This window comes from Humulus lupulus, chromosome 6 (genome assembly GCF_963169125.1).
Source record: "Humulus lupulus chromosome 6, drHumLupu1.1, whole genome shotgun sequence".
Classification (NCBI taxonomy): domain Eukaryota; kingdom Viridiplantae; phylum Streptophyta; class Magnoliopsida; order Rosales; family Cannabaceae; genus Humulus; species Humulus lupulus.
In genome coordinates this window covers 50,447,228-50,463,178 of record NC_084798.1, presented here as the reverse complement: position 1 = coordinate 50,463,178, position 15,951 = coordinate 50,447,228, and the positions used below count along the sequence as shown (strand labels likewise).

At 30.7% G+C, this 15,951-nt stretch overlaps 1 protein-coding gene across 3 annotated transcripts in view; it reads right to left on the bottom strand.

Annotated features, from left to right (window-relative positions):
• LOC133782162 (calcium and calcium/calmodulin-dependent serine/threonine-protein kinase-like) overlaps window positions 1–15,496 on the bottom strand; it is a 28,369-nt gene extending 12,873 nt beyond the window's left edge. For all 3 annotated transcript variants that reach the window (XM_062221368.1, XM_062221369.1, XM_062221370.1), the window contains exons 1-3: window positions 14,432–15,496; window positions 10,774–10,828; window positions 10,511–10,621 (exon numbers count right to left, since the gene is read on the bottom strand). In XM_062221368.1, coding sequence (XP_062077352.1) covers window positions 10,511–10,621; window positions 10,774–10,828; window positions 14,432–15,165 — 900 coding nt within the window. In that variant the 5' untranslated portion in view covers window positions 15,166–15,496. The remainder of the gene's footprint in view (window positions 1–10,510; window positions 10,622–10,773; window positions 10,829–14,431) is intronic.
• Between the last annotated feature and the right edge of the window lie 455 nt (window positions 15,497–15,951).

Genomic DNA, 15,951 nt, shown 5'->3' with positions numbered 1-15,951 from the left:
TAGATTATGATCCCAACACCTTCAACGAAGCAATGTTCTCAAGAGACTCTGCTTTTTGGAAGGAGGCAATTAATGATGAAATGGACTCAATTATGTCAAACCACACTTGGGAATTGGTTGACTTTCCAAAGGGGTCCAAACCAATTGGGTGCAAATGGGTATTTAGAAAGAAATATCATACCGATGGCACCATACAAACCTTTAAAGGTAGGCTAGTAGCCAAAGGATTCAAACAAAGAGAGGGAATAGATTACTTTGACACATATGCACCGGTAGCTAGAACAACTATTATATGGTTTTTGTTTGCCTTGTCATCTATATATAACCTTTATGCTCGCCAAATGGATGTCAAAACAACATTCCTAAATGGGGATCTCGAGGAGGAGGTCTATATGGAACAACCAAAAGGTTTTGTTCTTCAACAAAATGAACATAAAGTATATAGACTTGTCAAATCATTATATGGTTTGAAACAAGCTCCAAAACAATGGCATTTGAAGTTTGATAAAGTTATTGTTTCTAATGGATTTAGACACAATAATGCGGACAAGTGCTTATACTATAAGACTTGTGGTGACTTAGTCATACTTTCGTGTCTATATGTAGATGATATGTTGATTTTGAGTAATGACATGTGAGGAATAATAGAAACGAAGAGGTTTCTATCTTTTAACTTCAAAATGAAAGACCTCGGAAATGTGGATACCATTCTAGGTATCAAAGTTAGAAGGGGTAGTGGGGGTTATGAGTTGAGTCAAACCCACTATGTTAAGAAAGTGCTCGACAAATTCTATCATCTAAAATCAGAGAGGCGCATACATCATTTGATTCAAACATGAAGTTTTAAAAGAATGAAGGAAGAGAAGTGGCTCAATTGGAATATGCAAGCGCAATAGGAAGCCTAATGTACGCCATTCATTGCACAAGAGCGGATATTGCATAGTAAACTTAATAGGTTTACTAGCAATCCAAGTATCAAGCATTGAAAGCTATTTGAGAATTCTTGGTTATCTTTAGGGTACCAAAGAGTATAGTCTTCACTATACAAATTTTTCAAAGATATTTAAAGGATATGCTGATGCTAATTGGAAATCAGGAGTTGGAGATAATCTCTCCACCACCGGTTGGGTGTTTACTCTTGGAGGAGGTGTAATCTCATGAGGCTCCAAGAAGCAAACTTGTATATCACACTCAACCATAGAAGCGAAGTTTATAGCTTTAGCGGCAACTGGCAAAAAGGTCGAGTGGCTTAGGAATCTCATGATGGATATTATTTTAACAACGGATATGGTATCAATAATTTCAATACATTGTGATAGTCAATCCGCACTTGCTAGAGCATATAATAGTGTGTATAATGAAAGTATAGACACATTAGTCTAAGACATGAATATGTGAGATAATTGATTCAAGGTGGAACCTTATCAATCTCATATGTTAAGACAAGTGAGAACTTAGCGGATCCATTTACATAACCTCTTGTGAGAAGGTTAGTAAGTTCTACTTCAAAAGGGATGGGATTGAAACTCCTAAAATAATAGATTCACCAATGATGGAAACCCAACTCTCAACTTGTACAAATCAAGGGGAAGATTTCAATGGGTAAGAACAAGTCATTGATAAGTAAATAGTTTCAACACTAAAATTTATAATGAGTTCCATTCAAGATGGATAGTGTTGGTTGTTACCGAGTTAGGGTTAAGCCTAGGGCTTTAATGAAGTTCAGTTGAGTGTAACAAGCATCTATAAATGTAGCAAAGATGTTGTAAGAACTTCACTTATGTGGACTTAGAGGTGGTGCTGCCTCTCATGGGAGTTGGAGTTTCTCCCCGGAAAGTTCATGAAGAGATGAGCACATGGCCTTGATATTGCTAAGCGAGAAAGTGGGAAAACAAAAGATGTGGTGGTGGTGTGTGAGGTATCACCGGTTTCATCATATGGAATACTTGGTTCAAGCTTTAAGCAATTAATGATTTCGATAAGACCTTGTGGTATTTTCACTAAGGTAATGTTCAAACTGAAATGCACTTTATTTTATACACCAAAACTGTTTAAGCTAGAGAATGAGGCTTGTATTTAATCAAGTGGGAGATTGTTATGATCGATTAAATACAAATGATAAGTGTTAAAATACAAGCAAGGTATAAACACTTAGTAAAATTCACATAATGAAGATGTAAAATTTGAGCTTCAATTGTAGGCACTTATAAAATGCAATTTTGGGTCAAATGTGATGCATGAGAGTATCTAAGGGTTCCCAAAAAGTTTGGTAGCATTTAGAGAATTTTTAGGACATTTGGAAGTCTCTAAAATCAGAGAGGGTGGCGATACGTTGCCACCCAAGTGGCGAGGCATCGCCTGATGCCTAGGGTTTCAAGAAACCCTAGCAGGCGATGCGGCATCACCTACTATAGTACGTGAAATTACGTAAAATGCTCATAATGATGTGATTTTCAAGTCTAATCCTATTGGTTAGACCTAATGATTGTGCATACTCTATATAAGGCTCAAAATAGTGTTTTTGAAGACTTGATCACTCTCTCCAATCTCTCTCTACCCCCTCTCTCTCTCTCTCTCTCTCTCTAGCTCCAAGAATCTCTAGTTTTTTCTCCAAGAACTCTCGAAGAAAGTGTTTGACTTTGAGAGTTGAAGGCTTGTTCAATCTCAATCCTCATTTTCTTAAGAGAAGGCCTCAAGCATCCATGGTGGCTAGGAAATAGAATATTAGGACAACGTTTTGCAACGTGTATAAGCCTTGGTTTTGTGTTTTTGGTTTGCTCAAAGAATTTTCTCAAAGTGGTGGTTTTGCCTAGGGTTATTGAAGCTTCATCAAAGTTGAAGAAGACCATTGATCTACTTGGGTTTGCAAGTTCTTTCTCAATCTTTATTTAGTCTCTGTCAATCCATTTCTTGTGTAGATTCTAATAATTGAGGCGGTGTTATCTCACTCTCCCTCAACACCTACCCCTGAAGAGCTTCACTCTCATCTCCTAAATTTTGATTTTCAATTGGAACGTCACACCGCACCTAACTAGTTACTTCAAGCTAATGTTGCCAAAAATACTTATCCCTTTCTCAAATCACACTCCTCTTCCCAACCACGTTTTCCAAATAGCATTCCCAATCCATATCCCTCTCAGTTCCGCCCTCCTCCTACCTAATATTTGCACCCTTATCATGCTTCTGCTCCTCCCCATCCCTCTATTGGCTTGTTAGGCCACCTTTCTATCCACAATCTCCCTCATTCCCCTTGGATATCCCATTTCCCAACCTCCCACTCCATAACTCAATGCCATGTTTGTGGTAAATCTGGCCACATTGTTGTTGTGTGTTACACCGTACCCACTTGACTTATACCCCCTCTCCAGGTCCAAGAAATTTCAATACCTACACCGCTACTGTCTCTGAGCTCCACAACTCACATGTGCCATCTTCTTCTGGCTCTTCTGTCTCTACACAAGACCTTGCGTGGTTCCTGGATTCCAGTACAACACACCACTTTACTCCTGACATTCACTCCCTGGATTCTGCCACTCCTTACACTGGGTATGAACAAGTTACAGTTGGTAATGGTAAGTCTCTCCCAATTGCTCATGTCGACCATGTTCATCTTCCTTCCCAATCTATTTATCTTACGTTACACAATGTCTTCCACACTCAATCTCTTTCTCATAATCTCATTAGTGTTACAAAATTATGTCGTGATAATCATGCTTACATTATGTTTTAGCCTTCTCATTTTGTGGCTAAACATTAGGCCACTCACAAAACCCTCCTCCAAGGACTGCTTGACCAAGGTCTCTATCGTGTTCAATTCTCCTCCTTTTCTTCCCCACCGCGTTCCAGCTTTCCACAAACATTTCTTGCTCATACTCAGGACTCCTCTATTTTGCATCTACGTTTAGGTCATCCATCCTCTTTAGTTGTTAACCATGTTATTTCTAGTTGTAATATTGCCCTGTTTTCGTCTTCGCAATTTTCTTTCTGTAATGATTTTCAAGTGGCTAAAAGCCATCGTTTACCATTTACTTTATCTCTTTCTAGAGCTGTAAAACCTTTTGATCTAATACATATGAATGTTTGGGGACATTCACCCTTAGTTTCTATTAATGGATTTCATTATTTTCTATTACTTATTGATGATTGTATTCGATTTTCTTGGATTTGTCTTCTTAAGATCTATGATGAATGTTTTTCTGTTTTTACTCATTTCCATACTATGGTTGGAACACATTTTGATTGTAAAGTTCGTAAAGTTCAACCCGACTGGGGTGGTGAATTTTGCTCTTATACTTCATTCTTTCACAAAATGGGTATCCTTCATCAACTTTCTTGTCCTCATACTCCTCAATAAAATGGTCAGGTTGAACACATAAATCAGCATGTTGTCGAAATAAGGCTTTCTCTTCTATCTCACTCTCATTTCCCACTTCCTATTGGTCCTTTGCTTTTTCCACTGCTGTCTACCTTATCAATCACCTACCCACCCCAATCCTATCTCATCAATCCCATATTTATCTTCTCTATTCCAAACCTCCCCACTATGCTTATCTACGCATCTTTGGATGTGCTTGTTTCCCATTTTTGCGGCCTTATTCCAAACACAAACTTGACTTTCACTCTAAGGAATGTGTGTTTGTTGGCTATAGCTCCCAACACAAGGGGTATCTTTGTCTTGATCACTCCACGGGTCATCTTTACATTTCTCGCCATGTCGTGTTCAATGAACACTCATTTCCCTTTGCTACTAGTTCGTCTTCTACCCCGCCACACTCTCCTTCTTTGTTTCACCCATCCTCCCTTCACGTCCCTCTTCCCTCCTTCTTCCCTTCTACTTCTCTTTCTTCCTCTCCACCATCTTCGCATGTTGCTCCTTCTAGTTCAGCTTTACCCTACTCATCTCCTTCTGACACTTCTTCCTTTCCTTTTGATTGGGTTTCTGCTATGCAATCTGAAATTGATGCTTTACACTGAAATGGTACTTTGTCTCTTGTTGAGAGCCCACTGAATGCCACTATTGTTGGTGCAAATGGGTCTTCCGATTGAAGGTCATATTGAAAGATACAAGGCTCTTCTTGTGACTAAAGGTTATTATCAAACCCATGGTCTTGACTATTTTGAAACCTTTAGTCATGTTGTGAAGGTTGCCACTATTGGGATCATCTTGCATATGGTTGTTTCATTGAATTGGTTGGTATCTCAGCTTGATGTCTCTAACGTTTTTCTTAATGGTGATCTATTAGAGATTGTTTATATGAAACAACCACCTGGTTTCATTGACCAAGCACAACCTCAACGTGTTTGCAAGCTACACAAATAACTATATAACTATATGGTCTCAAACAAAGCCTGAGGGCCTGGTTTTCTAAGTTGACTCATGCCTTATTATCACTTGGTTTTATTGCTTCGATTGTTGATTCTTCCATGTTTGTGGCTACTTCGCACTCCTCTATTACTATTTTTCATGTGTACGTTGATGATATTCTCGTTACTAGCTCTGAGACTTCTTGCATTTCAGCACTCATTTGACATCTTCAAGCTCATTTTGTTGTCAAAGATCTGGGTCCTCTACATTATTTTCTTGGTTTGGACGTACAACGCACAACCTTTGGAATGCACTTGTGTCAAGCCAAATACATTGTCGATCTACTTACTCGTGTCTCATTCCTTGAAACCAAGCCTGTCCCCACTCCCATGGTTTATGGGGCTCTCTTATCTGCTCATGATGGGCTTCCTTTCCTTGATGGTACTGAATATAGAAGTGTGGTGGGTGCCCTTCAATATTGTACACTAACTAGGCCTGATATTAGTTTTATTGTTAACAAATTATGTCAGTTCATGCATTCCCCCTCTGATATACATTGGAAGGTTGTTAAACGTGTTGTTTGTTATCTCAAAGGTGCAGTCCACTTTGGTCTTCATCTTCAACCCTCCCTTGACCGTACTCTCACTGGGTTCACTGATGCTGATTGGGTCTCAAACCCGAATGATTGCCGCAACAGTAGTGGCTATGTTATTTTCTTGGGTGGTAATCTTATCTCTTAGGCCTCTTCAAAGTAGAAAGTGGTTTCTTGGTCTAGTACCGAGACTGAATATTGTAGTATTGCCAATGGCACCTTTGAAATTGCATGGATTGAGTCCCTGTTGAGTGATCTGCATTTTCCATTATCTGCTGCTCCTATTATTTTTTGTGATAATCTCAACACCACCTATCTCTCGGCCAATCCTGTCCTTCATGCCCGCACAAAGCATGTTGAGATTGATTTCCATTTTGTGCGGGAGAGAGTCGCCAACAAGTCCCTTTTTGTTCAATTTGTGCCTACTGCTGAACAACTTGCAAATTGTTTAACCAAGCCTCTACCTACACAGCAGTTCCTATCCTTGCGTTCCAAGCTCACAGTTATTACAGGACCTGTTCACTTGCGAGGGGTGTTAAGGCCTTGTAATATGGCTTAGTGTAGTGTTATACTTTATATAATTGTTGTATATTATTTAGCTTAATAAGGACACCTTTCTTGGACACCTGTCCTTTATGTGTGCTCATTCTTTGTGTATATAAAACCCTACTTTTTACATATAACGTTTAAGGAAATATATAACAAATTTATTCCTTCACCACATTATATTTGTCAAGTAACAAAAAAACATTTGTATAACACACCCTAATCCCCATATATAAGTTCAAAAAAATACTAAAAAATATTATATTATTTTATAATATAATGTTTTAGATTAAATAAATGTGACAAAGAGTGCACATATTGGAGTGCACATATTGTAGCATATAAAAGAGAGTTATAATATTTAGATATATGTAAATATAAAAATATGTAACATATTTGGTGTTACAAATTCAGATACAAATTTGTAACTTCCAAATATTCTCTATTATTGTGTAGATTTGTTGTTACACAATATTGAGATGAATTTCTTAAAGTCATATGTGAAATGACTGTTAGAGATATGATTTTAACTCAAATAATGTGTTTTGGGGGTTACAAAATCAATTGGGAGTGGATTGGAACCATTTGGAAGAACATCACATTTTTGTGTGGTGAAATTGGTCAATGGCCGCGGCCAGGGATGTTGGTGGTCGCTGCCTGGGGAACAAGGCCGCGGCCACAGAGGCTGACTGACCAATTTTTTTTTCTTCAGTTTTTTCCAACCTTTTGAACGGCTCCAAAAACACAAATAACTCTCAAATCTCATTTTTAATTCCATAAAACATCCAATTAATCATTGGTAACACTCATGGGGTTTGGTGGGATTTGAAATTTAAATGGTGTCTCTAAACTCTATAAATATGAGCCTATTGCTCACTTGTTTGACATAATTTTTTTATCCATTGGAACACTTGGCTAGAAAACACCTAGATGTTTGATAATTCCCGAAAGCTATTTCCAAAAACATAAGTTGTAACATTATTTAATCAATCTTAGTTCATTTGTATTATTTTGTCTAGAGTTGTAATAGCTTTTAAAATTTCCATTGATACAACATATGTTTTTCCTAACAAAAAAAAATGTCTAATTTATTTGACATAGAGAAACTATATCCAACTTGAATAATATAACTATGAACATTTTGAATAAAATGGAACTGCTCATAAATGTGTAGTAATAAGTAATATATTATCTATTAATATACAACCTTGTGTGTTTACTAACTCTCTTTTATATATATAAATATATATATATATAATTCTTCTATATAAAAATATGTAGATAATGGAAATTCTTGGTTTTAACAGTTTTTATTTTTTATTTTTTTCCGTTTGCTTTAACAGAATATTCTTATATTTAACATAATATTTTTATATTTAACGGTAGATTATAAACATGACTTAAACTTAAATAAAATTTAATAAATAAATAATTAAACAAATTAAAATATGATATTTTTTTAGATATTAACTTAAACTTAAATAAAATTAAATAAATAATTAATTAAACAAATTAAAATAAGATATTTTTTTAGATATTTTACAATGATAATTATTTAAAAATAATAAAACCGTAAGTTTTATAACTTAAATAAATTTAATTAAACTTAAACTTCACGTATTAGAATTTTATCATTTTAATATATATAATATAATATAATCTACTTTCAACTATAGACAAACATAAATTTAAAATCCACGTATAATATTAATATTATATTAAACATATAATATATAATGTCTTGTTGTCACTGTCAAATTAAAAGTTAATTGATTAATTAATTAAAATAGGATATTTTTTAAGATATTTTATGATAATTTAAATAATTAAATCATATTTATTTAAAAATAATAAATCCATATATGTCAATTTTTTATCTTATAAATTTGTATGATAGTTTGTTTTTTTATCAAGTGATTAAAGTTTTTTTTCTTCATCAAATTCACCAAAGGACATTGCGAGATACATTAGAAATTATAGAAAGTTGATGCATGTATAATACTGTATGCACTATGATTTTTTCTATTCTTATTTTATTTTTATTATTAATTTCTTTTTAAATATTATTGTAATTTATATATATATGTCATGTAGCTATGTAAAAATATATCTATGTCAATGTTGTATTTAGATGTCATATATGCAGAAGTTATTGATATAAATATTTGTATATACTATAGAACTATAATTCATTCTATATACTAGTTTTTATTAAAATTAAGATAGTGTTTACTACTTTAAAACTAAGGAAACGTGTATTGCTTGTTGCTTCTACCTAGTATATAAATATATATATCTTCTATATAAAAAGTGTGTAGATAACAGAAATTCTTGGTTTTAATGATTTTTTATTTTTTTTAATTAACTTTAACGGAATATTCTTATATTTAACAAAATATTCTTATATTTAATAGTAGATAGTAAACTTAAATAAAATTAAATAAATAAATAATTAAACAAATTACAATTGGATATTTTTTAGATATTTTACAATTATAATTATTTAAAAATAATAAAATCATACATTTTATAACTTAAATAAAATTTAATTAAACTTAATATTATATTAAACATATAATATATAATATTTTGTTGTCACTCCAAAATTCAAAATCTAGAACAAACATAAACTTAAACAAAAATTAATTAATTAATTAATTAAAATATGATATTTTAAAGATATTTTATGATGATATAAATACTTAAATCATATTTATTTAAAAATAATAACGACATACATATCAATTTTTTATCTTATAAATTTGTGTGATAGTTTGTTTTTATCAAGTGATTGTAGCTTTTTTTCTTCATAAAATTCACCAAATGACATTGCGACATATATTATAAACTAAAAATAGTTGATGCATATATACTACTGTCTACACTATAACTTTTTCTATTATTCTTTTATTTATATTATTAATTTCTTTTTAAATATTATTGTATTTTATATATATGTCAACATTGTGTTTAGATGTCATATATGTAGAGATTATTGATATAAATATTTATATATACTATAAAACTATAATTTATTCTATTATATATATATTTAAAAAAATAGTGAACCAGTTTTTATTAAAATTATAAATAATGTTTACAACTTTAAAACTAAACAAACGTGCATTGCAGGTTGGTTTTATCTAATATATATATATATTTATATATATTAGGAAATATAACCGCACTTCACGCGATTTTATAATACATTTAAAAACTATTCTATTTATCTTGTTAATTATAATATTTCTCAAGAAAAGAATATAATTTTGAGTAAGAAAATTATATATTATTTTATATATTTGGTAATTCCTCTATTTTTTTTAATGTTATGTTTGTCTAATTCACCTATATATATATTTATACATATATATAAGCTTATCATTTAAACTATCTAAAAATTTCATTTCCTAATACTAATTCATTTCCTGATACTTTTCACATAAATCATATAGATGATTCTAGAAAGTCACCTCACCTCTATATAGTTCTCATTTATATACAAGTATAACATGTATATTTTTTTCAATATATAATTTATAAATTTAAATGATATAAAAATATATATACTACAAAATTAAATATATAAATATAAGTAATATGTTAAATATTAATATAAATTTAATTAACTAAAAAAATTATTTGGCAAGATTGAGTTAAATCAATGACCTAGCTATATAAAAAAAAAAAAAAATACTAATATTTAATTGGATATATTACAAATTAAAATAAATGAATAGTACTTTATGTATAGCCTAAAAGCATAATATCATAATAGTTTGTAAACCATGAAGGATTATATATTGATTGTTTAATTTTTTTAATTATTTCTTTCGTTAAATAAAAAATTAAAAAAATCACAAATTATGATAAAATAGATAAATTTCACCACCCTATAACTCTCATTTATAAATATATGAGATTTTTAGATACAAATTATTATACATTCCAACAATAAAATGTAAGTTCTGAGGCATATCCTACCTTAGGAGTTTAAACATTAAAATTTAAATATTTTTATAAAACTCACAAACAAACATACATAATTAAATGGATAGATACGATACCTCTAAAGCACTGGGCCTCTTTTCCGGATCAACGGTAAGGAGACTCTTGATTAATAGCTTTGCTGAAGAAGATATGTTTTTCCAAGTCTTCTCATAGAAGCTGAAATCTCCCTATAATTGTTAGGATGATTTTTTTTCTTCTTAATTATAATAATATGGGAAAATTATTTAGAGAGATAAAGAAATGAATTTTGGATATTCGAATTCGGTAGTTCATAAATTTGTATTTAAGATTTAAGCATAATGGAAAAAGATCCACTCACAGCTAGAATCATTTGTTGTTTTTGCCGGTTTGATTGAGCAATGAAAGGTGGATACCTGAAACCATTCAAAATTTGTTTTCATTAATTATATTTAATTATTACTTATAATTATGTATATAATTATAGGGAAATTTTCTTATAGGGGCTTTATTTTAAGCCCTACCGATGGGGCTCTCAGTATTCTCGATCCATGAACAGTTTTCGACGCAAATTTTTTTTATGACCGTATATATTTTAGCTATTTAGAGCATCTGCAAATTTTCAGAAAATTTCAAATAGTTTACAGTACCGAAAACTAAGTTCAAACATGTTGTTGCACACGTGACTAATTTTTTTTATACGCGTAGAAAACAACATGTTTGAACCTAGTTTTCGGTACTGTAAACTATTCATAATTTTTTGAAAATTTGCAGGATGTTCTAAATAGCTACAATATACACGGTCATAAAAAAAAACTCGCTCCGAAAACTGTTCATATGTCGAGAAATACTGAGAGCCCCACCAATAGGGCTTAAAGTAAAGCTTATTTAAAAATTGTCCTATAATTATATATATATTCATATTTAATAATAACAAACATTATAAAAGTGTACAAATAGTACTATCATTTTTTGTATTATGCTTTCATATTATCCTCCAGAAGTTTATATACATAAAGTCGTAGTAGTTTTCAAAATAATATTATTTATTCTTCATCCTTATTGCTAAATATATTATATGATTCTTATATATATGAATAAACAATAAGTTAATAAGGTGGTAAAGTATCTACCAAACACCCATTAAATGTTTTGATTTAAGATATATTCACAATTTTACAAAATAAATATTAATCTTTTATTTTTCAAAAAATCTATACCATATTTATTAATTTATAAAAATAACTCTATAAACATTGCATTAGTTTTTAAAATAAATATATATATATATTCAAAATAATTGGGTTATACCAAACAACATTTTTGTATTAACTAAAACTAGCAAAAATAAAATAAAAAAAAGTAATAAAGTAGTCTAATCCTTACCAAATATTTTAAAATTTAGAAAGACTTTTTTTTCGACAAAAAAGTTAAACACATATTTATCAATTTCTAAATATAATTTAATAAATATATTACTAATTATTTTTAAATCAACGGGTACGTGTGTTAGGCGTGTACCTTTTAACTAGTATATATATATGACAATTTTCTTATAGTGGCTTCACTTTAAGCCTTACCGGTGGGACTCTCATTATTCTCGACCCGTGAACAGTTTTAGGCAAAAAAAAATTTTATGACCGTATATATTGTAGCTATTTAGAGCATCCTGGAAATTTTCAGAAATTTCTGAATAGTTTACAGTACCGAAAACTAGGTTCAAACATGTTGCTTTCTATGCGCATAAAAAAAATTAGTCACGCATGTAACAACATATTTGAACCTAGTTTTCAGTACTGTAAACTATTCGAAATTTTCTGAAAATTTGCAGGATGCTCTAAATAGCTACAATATACACGGTCATAAAAAAATCGCGCAGAAAACTGTTCACGAGTTGAGAAACACTAAGAGCCCCACCAGTAGGGCTTAAAGTGAAGCCCCTATAGAAGAATTGTCCATATATATTTATCCTAATCGTTATCTTTCAACCTTCAGTGAGTCGTTAGTCCTAATCGTTATCTTTTAAGAATATAAATGCAATAAATTAAAATTATTATGGATTTTGTCTCCAAATATTTTAACAAGTAATAATAATAGCAAAAACAATATATAATTTAGGAAATTTCTATAGTAGGGGTTTCAAAAAGAATCCTACCGGTGGGACTCTTTTGTGTTCTCGACCTGTGAACAGTTTTGACGCAATTATTTTTATGATCGTGTATATATTGTAATTATTTAGAACATCCTACAAATTTTTCAGAAAATTCAAAATAATTTACAATGCTGAAAATTAGTTTAAAAATAGGTTGTTGCACCTGTGACTAATTTTTTATGCGCATGGAAAACAACATGTTTGAACTTAGTTTTCGGCATTGTAAATTATTTGGAATTTTCTGAAAATTTATAAGATGCTCTAAATAACTACAATACATAGTCATAAAAAAAAATTGCTCCAACGGTGGGGTTCTTTTTGAAGTTCCCACCATAAAATCCTCCTATAATTTATTAGTATACTTTTTAAATGTAAAGAAATTATATAAAATTAATTATAAATACACAAGTACCTTTAATTATAGTAAATTAACTTTTTTTATAACAAACTTTTTCACACAACCCGTGATAGTGTTTTAATTTTGAGTTTTTTTTTAGCTATTATCCTTATTCTTTACACTTTATAATATTTGGTCTCAAAACTTAATTTTATATTAGTTTAAATGTTATTTTTTTTTCTTTTATAATACATAAGAATATACAAAACAAACGGTGAATCAATCTTAAAAAATTTAGACACTTAATTTATATCAATAATAAACATGACATTGAAAAAAATTCATGGCATTTTTAAAAATATTTAATATTTTTGGTTACTTATTAAATTAATGTTTCATTACAAAAATATTGAAACTAACATTGACATTTTCTAATTAATATTAATAACTATATTATCCCGATAATATTAATTTATTTATTTGCTTACTTATTTTATACATTTTTTTTAAAACAATGCAACTTATAAGTGAATGGTGTACATAAAGTTATTTACATGCATATATATATATATACTAGATACAAGCAACGTGTAATATACACGTTTGCTTAGTTTTATTTATAGAATTTATTAATAATTTTTATTAAATTTATATTAATATCATATAAATTTCAAATAAATATCATATTTTAATTAAATAATTAATTTATTTTTGTTTAAGTTTATGTTTGTTCTAATTTTTTAATTTAGGAGTGACAATTATATATTATATGTTTAATGTAATATTAAATATTATACATGTATTTTAAATTTAAGTTTCTTGCTAGTTTTAAAAAAAAAATCAATTTGTTACTAATTGACAATAGATTATATTATATATTTAATATGATATTATTCTAATAAGTGAGTTTAAGTTTAATTAAATTTTATTTAAGTTTTTAAAATAATTTTATTATTTTTAAATAATTATCATTGTAAAATATCTCAAAAATATCCTATTTTAATTTGTTTAATTATTTATTATTTTTAAAAAATTATCATTGTAAAATATCTCAAAAATATCTTATTTTAATTTTTTAATTATTTATTTTATTTTATTTAAGTTTAAGCATTTACAAACTACCTTTACATATAAGAATATTGTGTTAAATATAAGAATATTCCGTTAAAATTAGCATTAAAAAATAAAAAACAGTTAAAATCAAGAAATTCCGTTATCTATACACTTATCATATAGAATAGACATGATTAGTTATATTTGCATTATAAAATAATTTTACAAAATAAAAATAAATGTGAATGATAAATATGGATAATCTCCACAAGTTTAGTTTTTAATATTAAAAAATGTAGGTAAAGTTTTGATACAAAATGTAAAAAGTAAGCCCAGCAGTTGATAAAACTCAAAATTAAAAAAAATTATGCTTAGAAGGTTTTACTTTTTCAAATTTATAATTCACTTGTTATAAAAGTAAAATAAAAAAAAATGAAAAATATAAATATATACAGTAATATAAATATGAGAACGTACCCGGAAAGCAGAATATACAAGATGACACCAAGAGACCACATATCAGTTTTGGGAGTAATATTCCCCTGAGATAGAGCTTCCGGTGAGACGTAATCAATGGAGCCGAACAGCCCCACAACTGGGTCAGTGAACTCCTCCACTGAACTCAATCCAAAATCCATAATCTTCAATGGTGAATTAGGACTCTCGTCCAGGAAAAGGCAGTTTTCCGGCTTCAGATCTCGGTGCACGATGTTGGCCCGGTGGAGCGCCGCCAGCCCCGCTGAGATCTGCCTAACGACGGTGGCGGCGTCGACCTCCGAGTAGACGGTCTCCTGGCGGACAATCCTGTCGAAGAGCTCTCCGCCGGAGCAGAGCTCGAGGACCAGGTGAACGGCGCCGATTCGAGTGTCCTCGAACACGTCGTACAGATCAATCACGTTCTCGTGCGGCGATACGTTCTCCACGATCCTCCGCATCACCAAGATCTCGTTCGTCAGAAGCGCGTCCGACACGGCTCCGGAGGTCATCGAGCTCTGCAGTTTCATTCCTCTGCTTGAAATTACGGTATTGCCCCCACCCCCAACCCTTCTCAGCGTTTTGATCGCTACATGTCGTTTGTTGACTTGATCATGACTGTCTTCAGTACCGTTTGATGATTTTCTTGTTCCTTTTCTCACAATTGAGAATCCTCCTCGGCCTAATACCTCCGAGATTTCGTATTGGTCCGTAATTTTACCCCCTTCTTTCCTCATTTTTGGAGAATCTTCTTTGGGTAACAATGATCATAAAGTTGCAGAAATGTATATATACATAACACTTTATTTATATGATAATTTAATTAAGAAAAAAGTGGAGGAGACAGGTAGGTATTGATGATGAAATGAGGTTTGTATAGTTGGTAACGAATTGTTAATTAATTAAATTAAGGATGTACATGGGAAGGAGAGAATAAAACTAGTATGGAGTATGAGTTGAGGGAGAAGAGACAAGGAGAGAGTCAACTGAGGCATATTGTTAAGATAATTTTTTTGTTTCTCTCTATGTTCATATGCGCGTGGCAGTTGGCTTGATTCTCTTCATCTGATGATTTGTTTATATTATTATTGTTTTTCTTTTAATTAATTTATTCAGAGTTGAGGTGGGCTTGTTAGCAAGGGTTGAATTAAGCTTTTGGCTTGGCTTAGAGAGTCAAGCAAGACAAGGGAATGATGTCGAGTCCAAGCTTAGCCTTCAAGCAAGCTAAGTAGACTGAATTCAAACAGAAAAGAAAACAATAATAATTCGTCGATCTACTTAAAATAATCTATTCTAATGTGACGTTAAAATATTTTTGAAGTTGCACAATTTACATTCACTTACTTTCTGTATTAACTAAACTTTATATTCATATAAATTGCTTTAATTTTTGTTTTCCCCCTACCCTGAATTTAGTTTTAGATGTTTGAAGAATTCCTCATAGCACCCTGTATGCTATTCGCCTAGAATCTTAATCCCACCTATTAGAGTTCATGCCATATTTACTTTTATTAATATTAGTG